This window comes from Cyprinodon tularosa, unplaced genomic scaffold, assembly GCF_016077235.1.
Source record: "Cyprinodon tularosa strain WSP-4 unplaced genomic scaffold, ASM1607723v1 ctg59, whole genome shotgun sequence".
Lineage (NCBI taxonomy): Eukaryota > Metazoa > Chordata > Actinopteri > Cyprinodontiformes > Cyprinodontidae > Cyprinodon > Cyprinodon tularosa.
This window is the reverse complement of record NW_024039329.1, coordinates 1,767,224-1,790,065: the sequence shown is the minus strand read 5'-3', so window position 1 is coordinate 1,790,065 and position 22,842 is coordinate 1,767,224. Positions and strand designations below refer to the sequence as shown.

General features: G+C 40.5%; 1 protein-coding gene across 12 annotated transcripts; it reads right to left on the bottom strand.

Moving 5' to 3' along the window:
- Positions 1-499: 499 nt before the first annotated feature.
- pax6b (paired box 6b) lies at positions 500-20,095 on the bottom strand. Of its 12 annotated transcripts, XM_038306704.1 has the most exons (15): positions 19,938-20,095; positions 15,021-15,225; positions 12,229-12,302; positions 11,864-11,917; positions 11,084-11,107; positions 8,677-8,807; positions 8,347-8,382; positions 8,047-8,262; positions 7,532-7,697; positions 4,463-4,621; positions 4,168-4,250; positions 3,872-4,022; positions 2,893-3,005; positions 2,512-2,653; positions 500-1,832 (listed from the first exon to the last, which is right to left on the bottom strand). In XM_038306704.1, exons 4-15 carry the CDS (start codon positions 11,874-11,876, stop codon positions 1,747-1,749), a joined length of 1,320 nt encoding a protein of 439 aa, XP_038162632.1. In that variant the 5' UTR covers positions 11,877-11,917; positions 12,229-12,302; positions 15,021-15,225; positions 19,938-20,095; the 3' UTR covers positions 500-1,746. The 12 variants fall into 12 exon arrangements, with proteins under 12 accessions (XP_038162632.1, XP_038162635.1, XP_038162627.1 ...); XM_038306707.1 differs by lacking the exon at positions 11,084-11,107; XM_038306699.1 differs by lacking the exon at positions 12,229-12,302.
- Between the last annotated feature and the right edge of the window lie 2,747 nt (positions 20,096-22,842).

Below are 22,842 nucleotides of genomic sequence, written 5' to 3'. Positions count from 1 at the left end.
TGGTAATAAAAAAAAGCTTTCTTTAAGACACAGTTGTTTTTTACTGTACAAAATGTTTTATAGTTCTCACAAAATACATTTAGAAAGCTCCATTTTAAATAAAATTAAATTGAAATATTTAAGAGACAGCGTGTTTTATCTCAGAAGCAATGCTCAGACGTAAACCCCGGTATGTGTCCATGTTCTACGCACACACCAAAAATAAAAATGCAGAACTCAAATAGCATGATGACAGATGATGCTACAAAAACAAAACAAACCCCATCCCATGGTCTTTTAATTATAAATAAGGACTGCAGGGCTTTTGACTGCAGTCTTCGAAGCCTATGTAGTTGAACAAAACATGTTCACAAAATTTTGCAACACAAGAGTAAAATCTAAGAAAGGGAGGAGAATGAAAAGATTGTGTTCTAGATGAAATACAAAGGCTTTGGTCTGTTTTACAATCAACAATGATTAGATCTGATATGTACTTGTAAACAACTGCCAAACACTTAAGTTTAAAACTCTGTCAAGCAATGTTTAATCATAATTATAGGAATTAAATATTTCTAGTTGCACATTTTTGACCATAGGACACTATATTACAACTATACCTAAGAGACAAATTGTACCTGACCCTAAAGAAATGTAGTTCATGATGCATGGAACATTTATAGAATATTCTTGGGGATGTTGACTGAAATCGACTTTTATTGGAGAAATCTTTCTGGAAGATTTCCAAAAAAAAAGGGAAGACAAGTACTTTACATTTGGACATTAACAAACTGGAATATATCGAAGACGCAGTCAACCATTTACAGAATACAGGTGTTGGGGCGGAGGGGTATGTTTTCGTGAAGGTTTTTTTTTTTCTTTTTTTTTGCGGCACCTGTTTTCCACATGTAATGTTCTTGGTGTAATCTTAAGAATCAATCCAGCCAAAGAAGCAGGAGGTCCGACATGTGTTGTAGGATGCGTCTTCTCTGCACGCTTGGAGTTGCTGATAGGATCCCAATCTAATAAATGCAAGGCCCCATATCAGAGAGGCCACCACAGCCTCAGTGGGTGGATTGACTTAGAGTTTCCCTCCTCTAAATATCCATTTGTAACAAATAAGATCAATAAATAGTTGGGGTGGGTTTTCTCTCACAGTAAGTCTTCCTTCCAGCTTTTTTCATCTATAATGATATGCGTCCAGAGGCCATGCAAAAGGCTGGTAGAAAGTCTTGATATAAGCAGATTAGAAGATAGTCATGGCAGATTCTCTCAGCTTCCTCCTTAGCAAAAGAAAAAAGCAAAACCAACATGGTTTTCTAGCAGTCCATCTATCAGTACTTGATCTTGTTTTTCTTTTTTTTTTTCATATTAACATAGAAATGGCCATTTACAAAGACATCAGAGAAAAAAAGGGGGAACATGACTGAAGCTGGAAATAGAAAAAGAACGGATAAGTTTTTGTTCCATAAAAATTTTAACACCGGGCACTTTACAGAGGTCCATTTTTTCTCTCTCTCTTTCCACTGTTGGTCTCTCTTCCAAGTCCGGGTTTGAATGTGCCTGGAGTTACACAACAGCACACTGTCCCAGCAGGGGGAAACAAAGCCCAGGCGTCCCAAGGCTCTCCCAGAGTCCCTCTCGTTCTTTCCTCTTCCTCAACCCTCTCGTGCTTTTTTCCCCCCACTCTCCTGTGCTGTGTATGTGTGAGGAGCACTGCCGGAGGGCGATGGTGGAGTGGGTGCTTACAGGGTGAAGTAGCTCTTCTCTCTACTGTAGTCTTGACCAGTACTGAGACATGTCAGGCTCACTCCCTGGGACTTGGACAGGGACAGACACTCCAGGAGAGATGAGTCCTGCAGAAACAAAATCAAGAAATAAAAAAAAAGAAATCCATCTGCAAAGAAGTGAAGCAAGAGATATCTGGAGTTCGAAAACAGATGAATGGAGAGTTGACACCAGGAGGGAGTGCTGTACTTTAAAAGCTTGTAAAAATGAGTGGACAAGCATGGGGTGGGAGGGGGGCTGCGGTGAGTCACAATGCTCTGCACACGGCTGCTCTGTGAAACGTTTGCAAGCTCGATAAATTGAGGCCATGGCGATGGCATTTAAACAGAGAGAGTACAACAGCAAATGAATCAAATTAATTAGCAATTTAGCACAGAGGAAATGCGGTTATGCATGATTAACTCTTCATGACTATAACCAGTATGTATGGCACTCTGAAACAGCACCCTAATGGGGTGGAACTAAACTATGTGTTTGAGTCGTGGGGCTGACATGATGGCCCAGTGGCAGTGAAATGAACAGAGCTCCCACTGCAGCTCCAAGAGAGAAAATGATATCAGATAGACCCTGAGACGTCTAAACGATGGAAGTCTCTCAGACAGGATGGGAAGGTAAAGCCGCAGCGAAACATCATGAATCAGAGACGGCTATGCAGTACCCCCTAATTACAGGAGAGGTGGCAGATATTTCACAGTGCTACAATTAGCTCCCATAAGGATGTTGGTAAACAATGAATTTTCTGCCTACCTGTTGAGGTGGTACCAGAAGTGGTCATTGATTGGCTGTTCATATGTGCCTGCATATGAGGGGGCGTGTATGTTTCGTAGCTCCGCCCATTCACAGGCGGACTGGTAGGCAGCATGCAGGAGTAAGAGGAGGTCTGGCTGGGCTATAAAACGAGGAAAAAATTATTTATTAGCTTAGCCAACCATATTTTCAGCTTAGAAGTCTCTAATAGCTTTTTTATGCTGCAATTTATTAGATTTCCCTGTCATAAAAGTCTTTCTTTATTGCTTCTGTTCTTTTTAAGACTTTGAGGGAGTCTGTTTTGGACTTACTTTGGGTGGGTTTGCTTTCACAATGGAAATAAACTAAATCATCTCAAAATAAAACTGGGTCTGTACTTACTTGCATAGGTAGATTGTTGGCCATGGTGAAGCTGGGCATGGGAGGCAACGCACTGTAGGTGTTTGTAAGTGCAGAGTCAGGCCTTCCAAGCATTGACCCCGAGGTGAAAGACACTGTAAGGGGATTAAGAGGAAAAATGGGTGAAAAAAAAAAAAAACAGAAATTGTGCTCAAACACATGCTGCTCTATGGTCATGAGAGCTCATCTCATTTGTGTTCTTATTCTGACATGCTGATGGGCCCAGAAAGATACTGTAGAGCTTCTCAGGTGACTGACTTGTGGGCCTGAGCTCCAGCTTTGTTGGTGTGCCCTCCTGCCTTATTCTGCAATTACGCAGAAAGTCAGCTGTGAGATTTTACTCATTCATGCATTAAAAAGAGAAGCATGGCTTTTCTTCAAGTGTACTAGAGCGCACAGCCTCTTTTATTATATCAGTCCACACAGACTGAGCGTCATGTTACCGTTTAGTGATATTTTAAACAGATTTTGCATGATTTCAGATGGTTAAACGTGTCGCTGACTGTAGATGTTTAATGACTTTTATTTGAGGAGAGTGAGCTAGAATGTCACTAAGCATAAATATCAATATGCAGATTTAGACAGAAATACATTTTTTAATATAGTTGCTTTGAATTGAAGTTATTCTAAAATTTGATTCTGCAAAACAGGATTTTTCTTCGTTTTTTCTATGTTGTGATTTAGAGTTGGAGATGCAATATTATGCAAAAAAAAAAAAAAAAGTCTTTGCTCCTTATGAATTCTTCTCACTCTCTCAGATCTTTTGAAAATTTTAAAGCATGTACATTTAAGATGCTTTGTTCTTCTATGGTTTAAATTTTTTGCAAAGAAAAAAATAAATCAGGAATTTTAACCACAAGTCAAAGTTGAACCTGTGTGTTGATCCTTCTAAAAATTAAAAAACTATTAAATGTTATCTTTTTTAAGTTTAATTTTGAAGGTTTGGTTTTATTAGGCCTACCCGGTGTGGTGGGCTGCGGGATGGCCTGGTAGACGCTGGTGCTGAAGCTGCTGCTGATGGGAATGTGACTGGAGGAGTTATTGGCCTGTCGGCGCTGGTTCCGCAGCTTCTCCTCTCGCCTCCATTTTGCTCTTCTGTTTGAGAACCATACCTTTAATACAAAATTAGAAAACGGAACGAAATTTATTATGTTTAATATGCATAATAAATCTGTGCCACTCGGAGACCTCAATATATAATTTGTTCTGAAAGCTTTCAGTAGTGAATGAAAACAAAGCATAGGCCCAGACACTCACTTGTATTCTTGCTTCTGGCAGGTCGATTTTTGCCGCTAGTCTTTCCCGTGCAAAAACATCTGGATAATGCGTTCTTTCAAACTCTGCAATGAAGAGCAGAGTCAAGCACTAACGTGAGTAATTATTGCAAAGATGTATGGTTATTTTTTGCGATATTATTACAACACATTTGCATCCAAAGTGCAAAAAAGCTCCCTTTTTTTCTCCCCTCAGACTATTATTCCCTTATGATCGGGATTATTTTCCCTTTTATTGTTTTATACGATCGGATAAAATAACCGACTTGTTTTCGCACCTTTCTCCAGCGCCTCGATCTGCTCTTGCGTAAAAGACGTGCGGTTTCTCTGCAGCTTCCTCTTGAGCTGCAGGCGCATCTGCGTCTCCTCCGAATCCTCCCCGTTCGAGCTGATGGAGTTGGTGTTTTCTCCTGCGCCGTCCTGTTGTTGGCAGCCATCTGAGAGAAGATGAGAGGGGAGGGGAATCAACGTTAATGGAAATATACATTAATTGAATCCAATTGAATAATTAATGATGGTGTTGCATGAGTCTGCAGCTAATTGTACAGAACGCTGTGCTACATAATTAATTAAACCCCCTTTCCCCAACCATCATGGTTAATTTCATTGAAAATTGGAGGAATTATTGCAATTTCCTCCTAGTGTTGCGATTTTATTGAGGCCCTCCTCAGTAATCTAGGAACTGTGAGGAGAGTTAGTGTAAAAAAAAAAAGTGTTTATAAAATATTGTGGGAAAAACAGGATGGCCCTGTGCACTTATCGCATCCCAACAATGAATGTGTTCTCAAAAGGTTAAGAGAAATGTGTCAAGATGTGGCCACCCTCTTTTCAGGGGCTATGAAATGTATTAAAACCCCAAACTCTGCAGCCCCCCCTCCCTCCCCACTTCATCCCCTCTGTTTTCTAGGACAGAGCATTGCTTCAATGGTCGCTCCCATATGGGCGTTGGTAAAGCCATTGAGGTGACCACCAACTTTTGAATAGGAGAAGACGCTTTTCAGAATGATACAATGCCTCCAGGAGTAAGGGGGACCATTATACTATGGACACAGCCAGGGACGTGCACTCGGTGGGTGTAATATATGGAAGGAGGAGGTGGAGAGGGGTGACAAAAGGATCCCCTCTCTGTGGAGGCGCGCAGGCTATAGTGATCTGGCATTGTGCATATGAGGATCCCAGTCAACAGAGCTTTGAGTCCAGTGTGTTAACCCTTATCCACTACCATCATTAATCACGTCCCCCGGCCAGCTACACGCCAGTCAGGATTTCTGTCTTCAATTGGAAACAAATGAGTGAGGAGAGAGCATGCAACCCCCTGAACAACCCGAAATAGGGCCAATCTATTCACTGCCCCTGCTTGTCCGCGGTGGGCCCTAAAGGCCCCTTCAGTTGCAGGGCAAGGCTTATCGACTAATGTCTGTCTTGTTGTTGGACATCATTATCACACCGAGAAGTTAATGCGAAATTAAGCAGCGGGTGCGCCACTGGAGGAAGGTTTATGTAATATCTCAACGATGCGCATCCCTGGCGTAAAGTCATGCGTCTTTTTGCAGCCATGCTGGAACATTTGGATCCTGCAAACCCCGTCACATAAAACATGTTTCATTTTTGTAAATAATTCCAGATCATCTTGGAAAAGTTGAGGGGTTTTGAATGGCTCTGATTATGTAAAAATGTCAGAGATAAATGCTGCATAATAAACAAGGTATTCATCTATGATTTGCGTCCGCGCTATTTGGGTCTTCGCTCCGGATAATCCACCAAAAAAGAAGCGAATGTGCAGCTATTATTCGTCTGCCAGACCCACTGACGCTCGGATGGGATTTTGTTTTCTTTCTAAAAGCGCTGGGAAATAAACTCATTCTTTAGTATAGCGGTGTCTCAACCAGTCAGGCGGAAAAGCAGCCGCAGAAGAGGAAGAAAAAAAAAAAGGAGATACTGAACCAATTGCGGCACCTTTCAGCTGCTGAGACTGGATCAAAACACTCTTGAGAAACCGCTTAAAACTGAAAGAGAAAGTGAGAAACTAAATCCTATAGATGGGATTTAGAGCCATATACGCAGCGAAGGAGAAGGCGAAAAGGATGAAAGGGAAAGATCGGAGCGGAGGTTTTTATTCCTTAGTCTTTGGTATATAGAGCTGTCTTCTGTTTGGGGCCCATGTCACTCTCCATGTAACCTTTTTATGTCTTTCGTCCGCTTGACTGATGGAGAACATATTTCAGATCCCCTGAGACAAGCTTATGAAATGCAAATAAATAATGACCATAATATGTATAATAATAATAATAATAATAATAATAATAATAATAATTATTATTATTATTATTATTATTATTATTATTATTATTATTATTATTATTATTATTATTATTATTATTATTATTATTATAAAATTTTAATATTATAGTTATTCTGCATATCTTTTATAAAATTGAATATAAGTTGTATTACTGTCATTGTTATGGTTTTATATGATAGCTTCACTCTGAATGTTATTATTTTTTCTTGTTATATTTTTGCTATGTTATGACTGTCATGTATATATATATATATATATATATATATATATATATATATATATATTTTTTTTTTTTTTTTTTTTTTATTATTATTTTTTTATTTTTTTTTTTTGTAGATGAATTACACATAAGAAATAATCATGATATTGATATTAACAATGCTCGTTGTTCCTTAGAATTCCTTTGCGTTTCCTGAATTCCAAACGTCGTTGTTTTGTGGTGTGCGTAAATAATAATAATAATAATAAATTCGCTTAAATAGTTTTGGGGTTTAAAAGAAATAAATTAGTGTCTGTGCATGAAGTTGGGCCTGTGAGGTGTGGGCCCACAGAGCCCTCTGCAGTGGAACATTTCCACAGCAGCGCTACAGTCTATCTACACGCTTCTGCGTGTTGCCATAATGAGACACAAAGCCCCCCTCTAATGAGCAATTACACATAGTGCAGCCCGTTCCCATAACCAATCATTGCGTGTGAAGGCAAACATTCCTTTGTGCTGGTATCAGCGGCTCTGCCTCCTCCTCTTCATCATCAGCGAAGGAGAGGAAGTGCAGGCTGTTTGGTGGACACCTCTACTGAAAAGACATGGCCGCTGTCACGCACATCCTTGTCAGGGACACTAAAGGTATTCAGGCTGCATCCATAGCCTTCGGCTATTTCTATTGGATAAACCCTTAATTGGGAGTCTTGTTAGGAGGACACATCAAAAAGCAAACGTTACAGCGGTCGCTCTGCACTTAAATCATTATCACCAAGAAATAAAAACTGCCTAACAGCCCTATGCGTCAAGGTGTCTCCATAGCCACTGCGTGATAATGAGGCTCACCTTGGTTGGGCTGCCCTGGCACTGATGTTCCCGGGTACCAGCCTGGCCGGGTCCCCCAAGTTCCTGTCTGACCGTTGAGCATTCTCAGCTTGTCATACATGCCATCTGCGCCCATCTGTTGCTTTTCACTCGCCAGGTTGCGGAGGACTCTGTTTATTGATGACACCTGAATGACAAATGATCAAACTGAGGATTAGAATCAGAGGAGGAATTGGATCAATCAGTGTGTTACTGCAAAAAAAAAAAAAAAAAGATGTCCACTGAGTTCACAACATATTGGGGGGTATAATCTTAAAACTTGCTTAGAGGGAATGAAGCGCAAAAACGGTCCTTCCCGGCGCATGTCAGGGGGGATCTCACACTGTACAGTCTGCCCTCCCCTCCACTTTGAAACGCAGTGTATTTAATAAGACTGAATGGATGGGTGCCCATCTCTTTTTCCTCCACTGCATGGGGGGAAAAACTCACTGTAGCAAATGAAATCATGCACACACACTCCTAGTCAACGCACTTACGCTGGGTATGTTGTCGTTGGTGCAGATCCCCTCCGACAGCAGCCGGTCGCGGATCTCCCAGGCGAAGATTGACGGACACTCCCGTTTGTACTGCGCGATTTTGGCGACAACCTCCGGAGTGGCGACGCGGGGCTTGCTGCCGCCTATCGCTCTCGGTCTGATGGAGCCAGTTTCATAATATCTGCCCAGGATCTTGCTCACGCAGCCATTGGACACCTGGACGGGGAACAAAAGACACAATTCACATACATTATTTATAACTATTAATGGAATATCTATGATGGCTCAAATAAGTTTCACCTTTTCACTGTCCAGCACTTGGACTTCATCATGGGTCTACAAACACAGAAAATATGCCTTCAATTGTACATTAGGCATCTTTTCTATCAAAGAGCAGGCAGATTACTTTCCTTTTTCCCCCTTGCGCTCTAATTAAATTTGTTGTGAGAAAATTATATTTTTACTGCCTTGAAACTGTGAAAAAAATCGTTTTAAATGATCTTTCAGGGGCTGCTTCGTTTCTAGTTTGCTCCAAGAGATCATCATCAGACTGTGAATACAGTCTGTATTAAATATGTTTTATTCATACTTTTAAAAAAAAATAATTAAACAGACAAACTAGAATCTCACCTGTAATATCCTGGAGATGTCGCAGGGTCGAGCGCCACTGTGAGCAAGTTCAACTATTTTCTGCCTGGTGGAATCCGGCAGCGGTCTGCCATTAACAAACACACCACCAAGCTGGTTTACGCCACTGTGACCTACATGGAGACAAACGCATCGGAGTCACCAAAGCGCAGAGCAGCACAGAAGCAGGTAACACTAAAGACTGGTGATTTTCATGTAATGGTGAGCAGGGTGACTTAAGCTATTTAGGAGAACCGAGATACAGATGAAACATAAAGGCAGCATACAGTCAAACTGAAAGAAAACCTTTCCAATATAACGCGTAAAGAGCGCACTCCTCCCTCATAAAGCACAGTTATACAGCTGACACATGCAGAACAGGAGTCAAATGACAGCAGCGTCACACAAACTAAGCCAAAAAACATCTTCATTAGCTATTTTATTATATAAGTTGTATTTAACGATCAATTACCTTAAAAAAATGTTAACCAACCTTTTACAAAACCGGCAAACTTTTCCATCCTCTCACAAAGACCATCAAAGCCCCTCAATAATAACCTTCAAATGATAATCGACTCCACTGACAATCTCAAAAATGAAAAAAATGCTTCAATTTTATTTTCTTAAACGGCATTACGAATTAAAAGTCTTTGAATCTGCAGTATATTCTGTAAAAATTCGCACAAAATATGCTGTAAAAAAGGCGCACAAAAGCAATAAAAAGTGGGATTCAAGCTCCAAAAGCAGCGATTGTTTTCTTCTTGTAAAGTCTAATTTCATATATTGACATTTCTTATTAAACCTGCTTATTTTTGCAACGCTGTAAAGCAAAGAATAAACCCGCAAACCTGAAGCCAAATAGGAAAGCTGACTCCCCGGAGTGCCTGCGCTGCGCTGCGCTCTGATTCTCCGCTCCCTTCCCCTGCGCTGCCGCCCGGTGCATTGACTCCGGGAGTAGAGGCTCCTTAGCAATAAATAAGCTCCAAATATAGAAGAGGGGGAAATATGATGAGCCTGCCTGACATTTGTCTTTAAAATAAAGCTAGCTGCACGTCAAGTTTGAGCTTAATTTCTGGAAATGGGCGGAAGTCGCCTCGGATCATGCATGGGAGGCTAATTGAAAAGATCAGTTGGAGCACTTGTGGCAGGCATGTCACTTTATGACACCGCTCCGCTTTTGAAAATCGCATCGTCACGACAAATAGTAGCATGATAAAACGACCCTTTCTGTCTGCATTTGGATATCACTCAGACAAAATTGGACGCTACTCCTTTACCCTCGGAGGGAGACTTCCTTTTAAGGTGGCCGGGGGCTACGCGCGGTCACACAAACGAGGGCGCGCCTGGATTTTTAACATATTAAAAGTGACATGCATTTTTTTTCTTCCTCCCCCTTGTTTGTATTTGACAACAAATGCTCACAGCCACTGCAGTCCTGTTGTGTGCAGTCGGTGGGTGTCTTCACTCTGGTGTGCAACATCCACATGGCAATGAGTGCAGACTTTATATTAAGGGAGAAAAAAAAACTTTTATACATGACTGGATGTAAACCTGTTTAACTGAGCAACACATCCCTCTTGGCCGCAACGTGTAATAATCTCCCAGCGTGGATCTGATTGATGGTAAATCCATTATCATCCCTCTTGCTCTTCAGTAATTCCAGGATTAAGTGGAATTAATGGACTTCTTACGCTGAAATTGGCCTATTCCACATTAAGCCGCGCTGCTTCTCCTCCACCACTGTATCACTTCTGATTTATACCCATCATATAAATCCTCCTGATCAATAAAACCGTCAGATAAGGAATTCACATTTAAAAAAATCAAACTCCCCTCTCCCTGCTTCTGAGGTTAAGTCTTAATCATGGCGGCAATTCCCTGAAGTGGCCGCAGTCGATCTCGCCCGCTGGCGCTGATTACGCGCCCTAGTATTCTATTGCAAGTCGACAAATAGGAAAACATATGGTGTCAATTTGGACGCTCCCCACCATGTACACCCAGGAGTTATTAGCACAAAAGCCGACGAGGCCACCACGACCTTTAGACAACCCAAAGGGCCGGGCTCAGTGATATCTCCTCGGCAAATTCGCAGCAGACATCACACGCCAAGCCAGGGGAGCATCCCATTAACATCAATCCGCAGCAAAGCAGAAGCGCAAAGGCTGTTGTACACAGCTTTGATAAGGCCCCCATCATCTCTGCAATAGACCACTGGCAAAGCAAGCAAGGAAAAACACAATAATAATAGAATAAAAAAAAAATCCCACCACCGCGGCTACTTTCTCTCCTTATTTCCATGGGAATCAACAATCCACGTGGATTCAAATATGTTTTGTATCAAAATGCGCACAAATTACAGCACAGACATCGAGGTATATGGATTATAATATAATGAAATTATTCCACACACCTTCATCACAGATGTCATACACCTCTTGTCCAGCAGCAAGAGAGAAAATGTTTCATGTTTATCCTTTTAATGTTTCAACATACACACGCACACACACCAGAAATAAAACTTTTAACAACTTTATCTTTGCTTTTTTTTTTTTCTTTTACCTTTTACCCACAACAATATCATTTTTATTATTTATCCTGAGTCTCCACTGGTTAAAATAAGAGCTTTTGTTTCCTTCCTCCTCGTTTTCTAGTTCATGCTGTCTGTGCTGCAGGAATATATGGACTAATCTACATAAGACATTATTGCCATTCCCCGTGTTTCATGTGGGGCTCTCTTCTCTGCAGAGCTCATCTCGTATGCAGCCCTGGCAGCCAGCTCTAACGCTAATGCAGACGGCTGTGCAATTATTTAATACCAACTCAAGCAGAAACAAAAAATCTCCCTCTCGACCCACCACCTCCAACCCCCCCTTTCTCTCTCTGGAGAGTCACGGCTTTGATTAACTTGTTCAATCAGAACTTTGCCAATACATATTGTTGCAAAGACAGTTATGAGCTATAAGGGGAAAACATCTACTTCTAATTAAGTGGCAAAAATAGCAAATCATATGTATTCCCTGTTTGCAAGAATAAATATATTTTAGTTTGTTTTTTTTCCTTCTATTTCTCTTTTTAAAGAGCAAAAAAATGTCTGTGGGTGTCGCTTCCATGCCACCACATTAAAAAGCAGCGGCTGTAATGATAATTTTCACAATAAAAAAAAAAATGGAGATACATGAAAAAAACTTACTGTTTTGCATCATCGAGGCTACGCCAGACTCCCACGTGGCTTGGTTGTGGTATTCTACGCATCACAAAGAAAACAACAAAACTGGTTAGTACAAGATTCAGTGATCTCCTATAAATATACTTTGCTTGTTTGTTCGTTTGTTTTACGTTTTAAATTATTTTAGCATTAAAATAAAATTTCGATTTTCTTTAGATTTGAATTTGACAGCTATCTCTTTGTTAAAGTAGATTTTTTGTTGTTGTTGTTTTCGTTTTTTTTTTTTTTTTTTGTTATTTTACATGTGCAAATGCAAAATTGTTTTTAAACAACCTGATTGCATGTTTGTATTTATATATATTCAGATATGTGGATTTAATTAAACTTGCCTGGGAAAAGAGTTGACTGTCCACTCTATAACAATTTAGACAATCATCTCCCGCTTTCACTACTTAATGTCTCCCTATAGGACAGAGCAGAACAACACATTAGGACAGCAGCAGCTACACTGATCTGCTCAAACCTACTAAATTCTGTGGCCAAATAAATGACTTATCATTGACGTGAAACAACATACATGTCAGCACCTGTCAAAATAAACACACGCTAACAACCAGTGGGGCTCTGCACTGCAAAAAACGATCTAGAAATGAGTAAAAAATGTTTATTTACCCTTAATGTGAGCAGGTTAATTAGAAGATTTGCCAATGGAATTAGTATTTTTTACTCTTAAAATAAAATTATTTGATAATATGCACTTGAAATTAGACAATACAATTTGTTTTCTTATTTTAAATGTAACTTGTATTGTTCAATTGGCAAAGTATCTCCCTTTCCCCCTCAATTCAAGAAAAATGCCCCTATTTTAAGCAAAAAAATTGTTAGATTTCTATTGTTTGCAGTGTAACTCTTTAACAGAACTTTTCCTCTCAGTGCTTCTATTTTGTGAAGGTTTTAAAAAAAGAAATCAGGTTTTATCGTCCCAGCAAGAGGCCTTTAAACACCCCCCTAAATTAAAAAAAAAGGGGGGAAAAAAGAAAGAAAAACACTTGATGTAGGAACTGTACAGTGACACACGTTGTCTACCTCGCCTCTCTGCCCTGCAAAAGTCCAGAGCAGGAAGGGGGGGTACAGAGCTGTTGTACAAAGCCTGCTGCTCCCCCTAACAATGCTGCACCCCCTCCTCTCTGTATACCTCCAACTCCGGGGTGAAAACTCGGCCTGCGCGACTAGAAACACGCAACTAAAACACACCAACAAGTTCAGATTAATACAAAGAGCCGGAGGCATGAATCCACCCCCTCCAGGAGCTTTCACACACACACACACACACACACACACACACTCCTCTCCCTCTCTCTCTCTTACACACACACACACACACATAATAACCCCACTACCCCTCATGCTCCACTCTTATAGAGTAATAAAAAATATATTTTGGCTATATAGTAAAATCAAAAGGTAATTTCTTCTTCTAAATACTTGGTGGTTGTTGGGTGCTGCTGGTGCGGTTTGTAAAGCGGGTTTCTAACGACACAAGAGCGCAGTGGGGCGCTCAATTGGAAAAGACAAATGCGGAAAAGAAGCTATTGAAAAAGATTGAGAGAGGAGAGGGGGACCGATAAAAAAAAGGGGGCCAGGCCGGGGAGAAGTCTGAAGTTTTCATTTTCCTCCTCCGTGCCTGGCTGTGTTGTGTTCAGAAAAAGGAAGAATGCAAAAGAAAGAAGGAGGTGTCTCTCATAGACATGCTTGTAAATGCCGAGACAAGTTTGGGAAGACGCAAGCAGGGGCCGCCATTACTTTTAGATTATAGCATGTTTTAACAAATGAGCTGCTCTGTCATTAATCAAATGCAGATTCCTTCACACTGATACTCATCAATCAGCGTGCAAAACTGACGGAATATATAGACACACATTTTAACATGCAAGATAAAATAAATCCAACTTAGAGCTTGGATTTAAATTTGTTTTCAGGTTTTATATCACCCTATAAAAGCGACTGCATAGCTGTAGCGACTTCACTGGTAATAGAGCTGAGTAGTTAATCATTTATTTAAGGATGAAAGCGCAAAAGTTGTTGTTCCAGGGGTCAACTATTATCTAATCTGCATTTCTTTCACTAAAGTAATTCGGAACAACAATGTCTTTATTTAAAATGCCTTATTTTGTTTTCTGGATGCTGTCCTCTAGCAGTGGCCTTGCACTGGTTCAACCTGACACCAAATATACAGAAAAATAGATCATATTAGATTATTTGAAATAATTGTCCTTTTAATGGTGCAAAAAAATCATGAAATTAATCGGATATTAAAATGCAGGCATGATTTTTTTTTCTTCTTTAAGTTAATTTGTTTTATAATCACAAATGCGCTAGTAAATCACATAAAAGCACATCTTTAAAATAAATCTTAGAATTTAATTTAGGCATATATTGTTTAAGAAAGACAACAGCAGTCGATTACCTGTTTTAAAATCCCTAAAATTGTTTTGGAAAACTCTCTGATATTGTTTATTTGGTATTTTATATAGGGATGTATCATTTTATATTTATATCTTATTTTAAAAATCTATTATTTAAAATTATTTTAATAAAATAGTTATATTATTTTGTCACTCAGCTTATAGGGCTGGTAAGTTTTTAGGACTTTTTTATTTGTGTAACACCAAACAAACATTCTTCCTGCGTGAAGCTTTTTTTCTCCTTTACTTTCTTTATTTTCTTTCTTTTTAAATTATTCTTTCTTTATTTTTTTTTATTTTTTAAAGCGCTTGGGTGACTCGCCTGCATGAATCAATCTGACACCTTTCTTCAACGGGTCATTGCGCTCCATTCTCCACGATGATCACTGTCCTGGCTCAGCGTAGTTTTTTCCCCCCCTTTATTCATCCCCTCAATAAATAAGCGGTAACCTATCTATAAGACCTAAACGCAAACATGATGAAAAAAAAAACTTTGGAGCGGATAAAATCCGATTGAGGCGCTGAAGCCACAATTTTTTTTGAAAGAGTGCAATCGGAAGACAAACAGCGCAGTCAAAAAGAGAGAAAGAGCCACAAGTTTACCACTAATCCTCAAACTAAAGTAAACATAATAATAACAATAATAATATTTTTATAATAATGACATTTGGATGAATAATTTAGGAATATAAAAAACATGTTGGTTATAATCTCACCTTTTTGGGGCATCCTCCGACCTTGTTAAACTACAGGCTGCAGAGCCCCGTTCTCCACACCAAAATGATGGAACAAAAAGTAAAAAGCCAAAAAAAAAAAAAAAAGAAAAAGCCGACCAGGATATTGGTATCTCTTGTTCCCGGGAAGTTTAGAAGAGGAAAAATTAGTTTCCAGCGGTATTTGGCGGAGACGGAGGGGGTATCCCTGCGAAGAAGACAGAGATTGACAGTGAACTCAGATGTCAGGACGCACGGAGTTTGGCGCTGGATGTGCGCTGGCGTGTGAGAGAGCGAATGAGAGAGTCGGGATGAGGGAGAGTGGGGAAGAGAGAGACGAGGGAGGGTGGAAGGGGGAGGAGGGAAACGAAGAGAGAGAAAAAGCCGTGGTGGAAAGTAGGTGGGGGTAAAGAGAATAAACGCACCTATGCTGATTGGTGATGGAACAAGTGTATTAATGTTATGTGTTCCTGGTCTGCTGTGTACGCCTCTCCTCTCCTCGCCTCCCTCCACCGCTCTTCACTGGCCCATTAGCGCGACCCGACCTCTGTCATCATCCCCCATATAAACACTTCCCCCCTGTGCCACAGCCAAAGCGGGAAACAGAGCCACGGCAGCAGAAGAGAGGAAGAAAAAGAAAGAAAAAACTGGGTAGAGAGAAAGTATGGAGTCGTTTTCTCCATTTTGCCATGCAAAAGCACCCTGTGCCAACTTGCAGCAAAAGCAGCTGCGTGAACCAAAAACATCCATTCCTCTTCCAGGGAATCACGGGCAGGCATGGCTTCAACCTGAGGGTGGCTGCAATCAGGGTGTAAAGATGAAGTGGGCAAAGTGGGGAGGAACTGACGGAGAGTTTTACCAAAATAAAAAAGAGCAGCAGAGAGGCGATGCCCCTCAGATGTGGTACGATTCCCATTTAGATGCGCTTCTTTCAGAAGTTGTATGTTATTTTTTCCCCCAAACTTTTCTAGTGAAATTCACAACATTCACTTATAAAACGTCCACCCCACCACGTGCTTTTGTTTATTCTTTTTTTTTTTTTTTTTTTTTGCACCACCCGATCAGCCATACCCCTCCTGTCAACAAGGAGCGCCCTGCGTAAAGAGCGCGGCCCCTTTACGCAAGCTCGGCTGCGTTTTACTGGGGGGGGGGGGGGGGGGGGGGGGGGGGGGGGGGGGGCCTTGCGACGTCACTCCCGCTTCCTGACAGCGAAGAGCACGCGCTTGTAAATAAAGTAAATCAAATGACTGCGTAGCCATGACCACACGCTCCCCATAACTGCACCGGCTGAATGAGTGGACCATTACTGCACAGCTCAGCGCACCCAAAAGCAACCCCTCTGCGCGACGTGTCCGTGGGTAAACTCTGAGCTTTCTGCGACCAAAGAAAAACAGGGGGGGTAGAGATGAGGTTTGTGTGTACGCTGAAGACAGATTTGAATAAAAATAAATAAAAAAAAAAAAAGTAGGGGAGCCTGCAACAGGGTCAAAATATGGGAGATGGGAAACGAATCAACACGGGGAGGGGGGTGAAATATTTTTTTAGTGGTGAGAGGGGGGGCTCTGAAATGAAGTCATGGAGGCATACACTTGACTTTCTTTGGCATGTGAAAAAGTAGAAGAAGTCAGAGCTCATCAATAAAACACTTTTGAGGTGAAAGAGGGCTCCCTAACAACCATCGCATTCCTGACTGCGGGTTCAATGAGTAGACAAACGACTATGCCAGGGAAAGAGAGAGAGGGAGAAAGGGGGGAGACAGGGAAGGGAAGGAGGTGAGGGCCTGCTCTGCTTGAATGGGGCCCTCAGTGGGCCGGCGAGATAATGAGCTGAGAGGAGCGGCTCAAACTGTCACCGAGGGTCCCGCAGCGAGGAACAACACTTTGGCCAGTGCTTCCTCATCAAACAACCCGTAAACTAAACGAGCACATTCATCTGTTTCTGCTGGCTGCTTTGTTTCTACTTACTCAGACTGGTGGTTGTGCCTATGGGCCTGCAGCGAATGGTCCCAAGCTTATATCATCTGAAGAGGAGGAGGAGGGGGGTCCAGAACATTTTTACGTCAATGACCCCTCCTATTAGACATGCATTAGACCAAAAACATCCCTCCCTCCTCTGCTTCTCCCCCTCCTCCTAGTAAGAAGTTTGTGACACAGTGGACCTTGACTTGGTTCCAATTAAATTGTAGGAGGAGCTTAGTTTGGACTTTAAATATTCATTATTTTTTCCAAAACTTTAGATCGATAAAGCTTTGGTGAAATAAAGTTAGATTGATTCCTAATGCTCAGTGAGAGCTGCACGGTTGTGAGGTTTTGAAAATTTTTAGGCAGAAACAGTTTCAGCCTTTTTTTTATTTGACTCCAGAGTCTGAGAAATATTGAATCCTCTCTCCAAAGTACACCAAGGCGTACTTTTGTTTTTGCCACTCACTTGTCACAGGGTGCAGCTGTCAAATAAAACAAAACAAAACAAAAAAAAAATGCACACCACTAACCTGCCTTCCTTTGACAGACAGATTCCCAGAGGAATGTCAAGTAGTTTTCCTTAGAAACAAAAGCAATGGGTTATTGGTTTCTTTTTGGTTTAGCTTGAAATCCGCTTTAACAACTAATTCCTTGTCTTCACACTGTCTAAGAGGTTCTGTAGGCCTATTCTCTCTCTTTTTTTTGGGAAAAATCTCTCCAGATATATTAATCAGTACGCAGTTTTAACCTAATAAAGATGTTTTAAAATATTTAGAGCTACATCAGCTGTTTTGTTAAATTGCAGCAGATAAAGTTTGTTCAATTAAATATAAAAAGTATAAAGAATTAGAAGGGGGGTGATGGGAAAGCAATTAGCCCATTTCGGATTAGCAGCAATAATGTCACAGGCCTTGAAAGGGAACCCTAATCTGCTCACTATTTCCCCCCTGGGGCAAAGCGTTGTTTGTATCCTTCTGGAAACTTTGGGATACAGAAAAGAGGAAAGAATGAATGAATAAAAGAAGTAAATAAAACAATAAGGACAGATCTGAAGTGAAAACATTTCTTTCATTGCTGAGGGGAAAGGAGATCTACTGGAGAGTAAACTAACAAGTTTCATTATATGTTTTTTTTTTCAGCAGACACTGTGATGAAATTATTGGAGATCAATTTGATTCAATCTAAGGACATCGTTATGCTTTATAATGTTTATTTGCTCCTTACATGTAGTTATTTCTCGAAATCAACCTTCCTTCCTGGAGGTCACAGTTTATCAGGGCATGTCAAGGATATTTTTTTCTATTTAAAAAAAAATATATTAAGATTTTCTATGACATAACCACCTGTTTCCAATTAATTTTACTTAAAGAAGAGATAATCATTAAAAACAAGGAATGACAAAAAAAATCAGGTGGTTGCATTCAAAATCAAAATTTATTTCATTTAATTTTTCATTATTATGTCTCTCATGTAAAGAGGTGGATAGGTTTTAATAAACAAAATGCTTTGCAATGAAATAAAATATTTTATCATATTGAAAGGTTTTCACTTAACATTTTACATGATTTCTTATTTCTATTTGCTAAATACACATTAAGTTTATGCTTAACCATTTTTTTTATCAGAGTTTTGTTTTTTCCTTATAAAGTAACCACATCTTCCATTTTTAATATGTATTTATTGCCTAGAATTCAGGACATTGGCAAATGATGTCACATCATTCATATTATTTTTGAAAACTTCTGTATGCATTTAAACATATGTTCAGAAGTATTCTGGGCTGTATTCTTCCTGTCACTGTGATTCACCAAACATCCTCAGACTGACACATTCACTCACTTTAATGGGATGCATGAGGACACCGACGTTGCTTTATTTGCATATGTCATTGCTAAGTTTAATAAGTTGCATTGGACTTAATCTGCAGAAACTGCTCTAATGCTCTGAGGTTTCATCAGCCGGTTCCTCTTCCACGTGGAGCGCGACCAGAAGCAGAGGAAGCTCTGCTGAAGGCGCGTCTTTTTTTCCACACACTGAGTTTGTCCTAAGGGATCATGGCAGAAGAAAATAGTCTCTAGTTGTCTAAATGTTGCTCGTCTCCTCTTATCAGCGCATTTTAAGGGAATCATATAATCAAACACATGAATAAAAAAAAATTTTCTGCCTTATCCTCTAAATCTAAAATATACTGCAGTTAAAAATGTTCATGTTTCTGCACCGGATGGCTCGGTGCTTTGCTGCAGGATACTTGAGGTGAGCAGAGCTGGTAAACCCTCACCTGGAAAAAGGCTCCAAGCTGGGAGAAACTATGTGTCTAATGGTGTCACATTAGCCCGTGACAAAAAGAAACACAGAGGCTAAACTAAAAAAAAAAAAGAAAAAAAAAGGAAAAAAAGCTGAGTCTAAGGCAACAAGAGGAAGGGAGAGCTGTAAAAATATATAGGCTTATTTGATAATAACGGATAGACCCTTTCCACTTTGAAGGCACATTTTTACTAAACTTAACCTCACAAATCAATAATATTATTTCCCTGAATAAAGCATAGGTTTAAATCTGAAAAAAAAAGACCTGCAAGTGAACATTTCCGCTGCTGGACAGCGACATGTCCACAAACTACTGGGAAAAGCTGCGCGCTGGATGTGAGACTGAATATAATCTGACAGCAAAATTCCTTCCGATCACTCTATTTAGAATCATGTTGTTGCTTTGATTATAGAGGAACAAAATATCTACTTTCTGTTTTTATTTTTGTTGAGATATATATATATATATATATATATATATATATATATATATATATATATATATATATATATATATATATATATATATATATATATATATATATATATACAGAATATTTTTTCCTCGGAAACTGTAAATCTATGCATATTCTCAAACCGCGCTCATTTTTTAAAACACCAACAGCTCTTCAAAAGTGCAATAAAAAAAGCTCACCGGGGTTGAAGGCAGCAGCGGTATCAGTGTATCCTGTGAATATAAGTTCGCTTAGTTCCTCCGCAGAATTTCTCCTCTCCAACGTTTAAGGTCAACAATTCAAATTTGTCTTCCTTTAGATCCGTCGTGGAGTTGAAATGTCAGTGAGAGTGAGGAGGGGTTAAAAATATACAGCTCTTACCAGCAACTTTCCCCTTCAGCATCAGCCTGAAGTTGGAAATGATTGGCTGGAGCGACGGCTCGACGTCACACCTTGGACTGAGAGTGGTGGAGCGCAGGACCGGGAAGCGGGCAAGGTGGCCTCCATGTGGAGCGCACCGGTCTGGGCGCTGAGCTCTGTGGAGCTGACCAGACTCTGCTGACAACCCGCGATATTATAAAGTGTTTTAGTTAGATTTTTATCAAATATATTTAAATATAAGTTCTCTTTTTGTTCCCAGGTTCCTCTAGAGAAAGAGGATAAGATGCGGGTCAGTGGCGCACCCGACGGGGGTGGGGGGTCTTATAGGGGCTAGTGGTCACCTTTGTAAATTTACTTATTGAACTTACTTTTCAATCAACATATTATTATTTACAGTTTGTGTGAATGTTTTTTTTGTTAGTTACTTAAAGAGGATTTTTAATGTTACATTTACTTATCTTCTGAGGACCAACAGGCCTGCTGGGGACCAAAGTGGTCTTCTAATGTAGCGGACCCCATATTTTTTATATTAAGGAATCAGTTTAAGTATTTCCCTCTGGAATTATTAAAGTATTTTTGATTCTGATTCTGATTCTGAGTTGGTGTGAACTGATTTAAGGTTAGGATAGGGTTAGCAATATACTGGAGATGCTCATTCTTATGGTTAATGTCCACAAATGCAGTAATTAAAATGAATGTAAAACTATTTAAATCCTATTATGGATGGAAACTCAAACTAAATATGTGTTAGTGGAAAGGAGGGCAGTAAAAGAACAAGTTAGCCAAGTTTTTGGAGGTGGTTTATTTATTTATTTATTTATACCTTTTCAAGTGTCACTATGACAATGTGTCCCAATAAAGCTCAATAAAGTGTGTTGGTGCTTCAGCTTTTAGAGAGGCAGTCTCATATTAATGGCATCCATCAGAATAGCTCTTATAAAACCTTCTGGATGCAAATCTGCTGCGCTACAGTGATTTACAGAACCAGGAGCAACAGATTTGGTATAGCAGTTTTACATTTAATTTTACATTTACCTTATTTAAACTATATTATATCCAACTTTAATGGAAATTATTCTGATTTAGATTTGAAGTACTTGCTGGGGTAGGCTATAAGAAGCAAAGCATTATTTGACTGGGTTTTTCAGTCTGAGCATGCTCAGTGCAACAGGTGCCACCAGAGCACGTGGCAGGCCCTCTCTAGATTGGTATTGATATATGTTCAAAGCCAACCTTACACCTGGAAACTAGAAGAATAAAAAAAAAGTTGTTCATTTTTATAAAGCTGGTGTAACCAGACTGTCTCTGCCTTTTATACCTCTGGCCCTATAAAATTGTCATCAGTGACTCATAATCGGGCTTCTGCTTACCTTTTAGCGAGGCAGGCTAAAAGCCTCAAACTCTTTTTTTCACAACCTCTGATGTTTGTGTCAATTTGAACAAGAAGGTGAGTTAATGGGCAACCGCGTCGCCACCAGTCTCTCAGGAAGAGGAGGAGGAGGGGGGGCAGGGCAGGTACGGGCCAGCCGGGACTGGCTGCGTTCGGGCCATTATTTGGATGCGCTGCCATTAAGAGGCCTCGATACTGTGCAACGCAGCAGGGTGCTCAACATGGGCGCTGGAAACCGCACGGCTTGGTCCCTGCTTATCAGGCTGTCAATAAAACGAGATGGGATGCAGCGGTCGGGCCAGGTGCTCCCTTTCCCTTCCCACACAGCCCCGCTCTCCAAAAGCAGATCAGGCGTGAAGGCAAATCTGTCCAGCCGGTTTTCCCTCTGCCGTCACCACGCTGCCTCTGCTGCTGCACAACGCCACCTCCCTCCCTCCCCCTCTCTCTCTCCCTGCCTATCGTTGTCTCTCTCCCACGCACACACGCACAGTAAAACACACTAACAGTTGTTTCTGCGTTTTATGGATATATGGAAACACTGAAACTTAAATATTCATGATATCGGCCCTTATTTGCATGCCAAGACATTTCAGTCTAAGTTTAAAGAGCAGATAGAAATAGCAGATTCTGACTATAGGCACCCGCCGACTTATAAAAAAAGCAAAAACTACAGGTGACGCTTTTTTCATATGGAGAGGCAGGTCTCATTCACACCGTCTCAGATCAAAATACAAACAAATAATAATAAAAAAAAATTGACCTTCTTTCTTTAATCCTGAACATTATGCCGCGAGTCCTACAATGAGCGTCTCCATTGAGTCCAGTGTGGCATACGGAGAAAAACGCCAAGAAGGACCAAATTTAGGGTGCATGCAGAGTTAAAGGAGCTTTCAAAGTGAAAAAAACTTTTTAAAATGAAATTTTTGATTGCATTAAATCCCAAATTGTTGCTACAGAATCTGCACTGCTGTGTGCGCAATGCACGATGGATAAAAGGGGGCAACAGTTGTTGGGTGTCTCAATACCTGATGGATTCATTTGTGATTTCCCCCTCAAAGGATCAGGCGAGTTCGGGTGTGTTGAAGGGGGGGAGATCTGATAAGAAAAAGTAACGCAACCTAATTACCCCCTCCAATCACACACAAAGACACATTTATTTGGTTCTACTGTGTGAAATGTTTTAATAAGTGCTGCGCGCTCCGTGTGCGCAGAGTTTCATTTGTTTTGTGTGTGTGTTTTTTTTCCTCCACGCTCTCCGGCCTCGGATCGAGACATTAGCCGAATTCCCCCGGGGTGATTGGATGCAATTTGTCCGGAGCAGACAGGCACGCCCT

Bases quoted from the DNA above. Each gene is read 5' to 3' on its own strand.
- pax6b (XM_038306699.1), bottom strand. The intron at 11,108-11,863 runs GTAAGTTTTTTT...CTGCTGGACAAG, and splicing joins AGCCTCGATGATGCAAAACA to AGGTGTATGACATCTGTGAT. The intron at 8,263-8,346 runs GTGAAACTTATT...TTCCCCGTCCAG, and splicing joins AAGTGCTGGACAGTGAAAAG to GTGTCCAATGGCTGCGTGAG.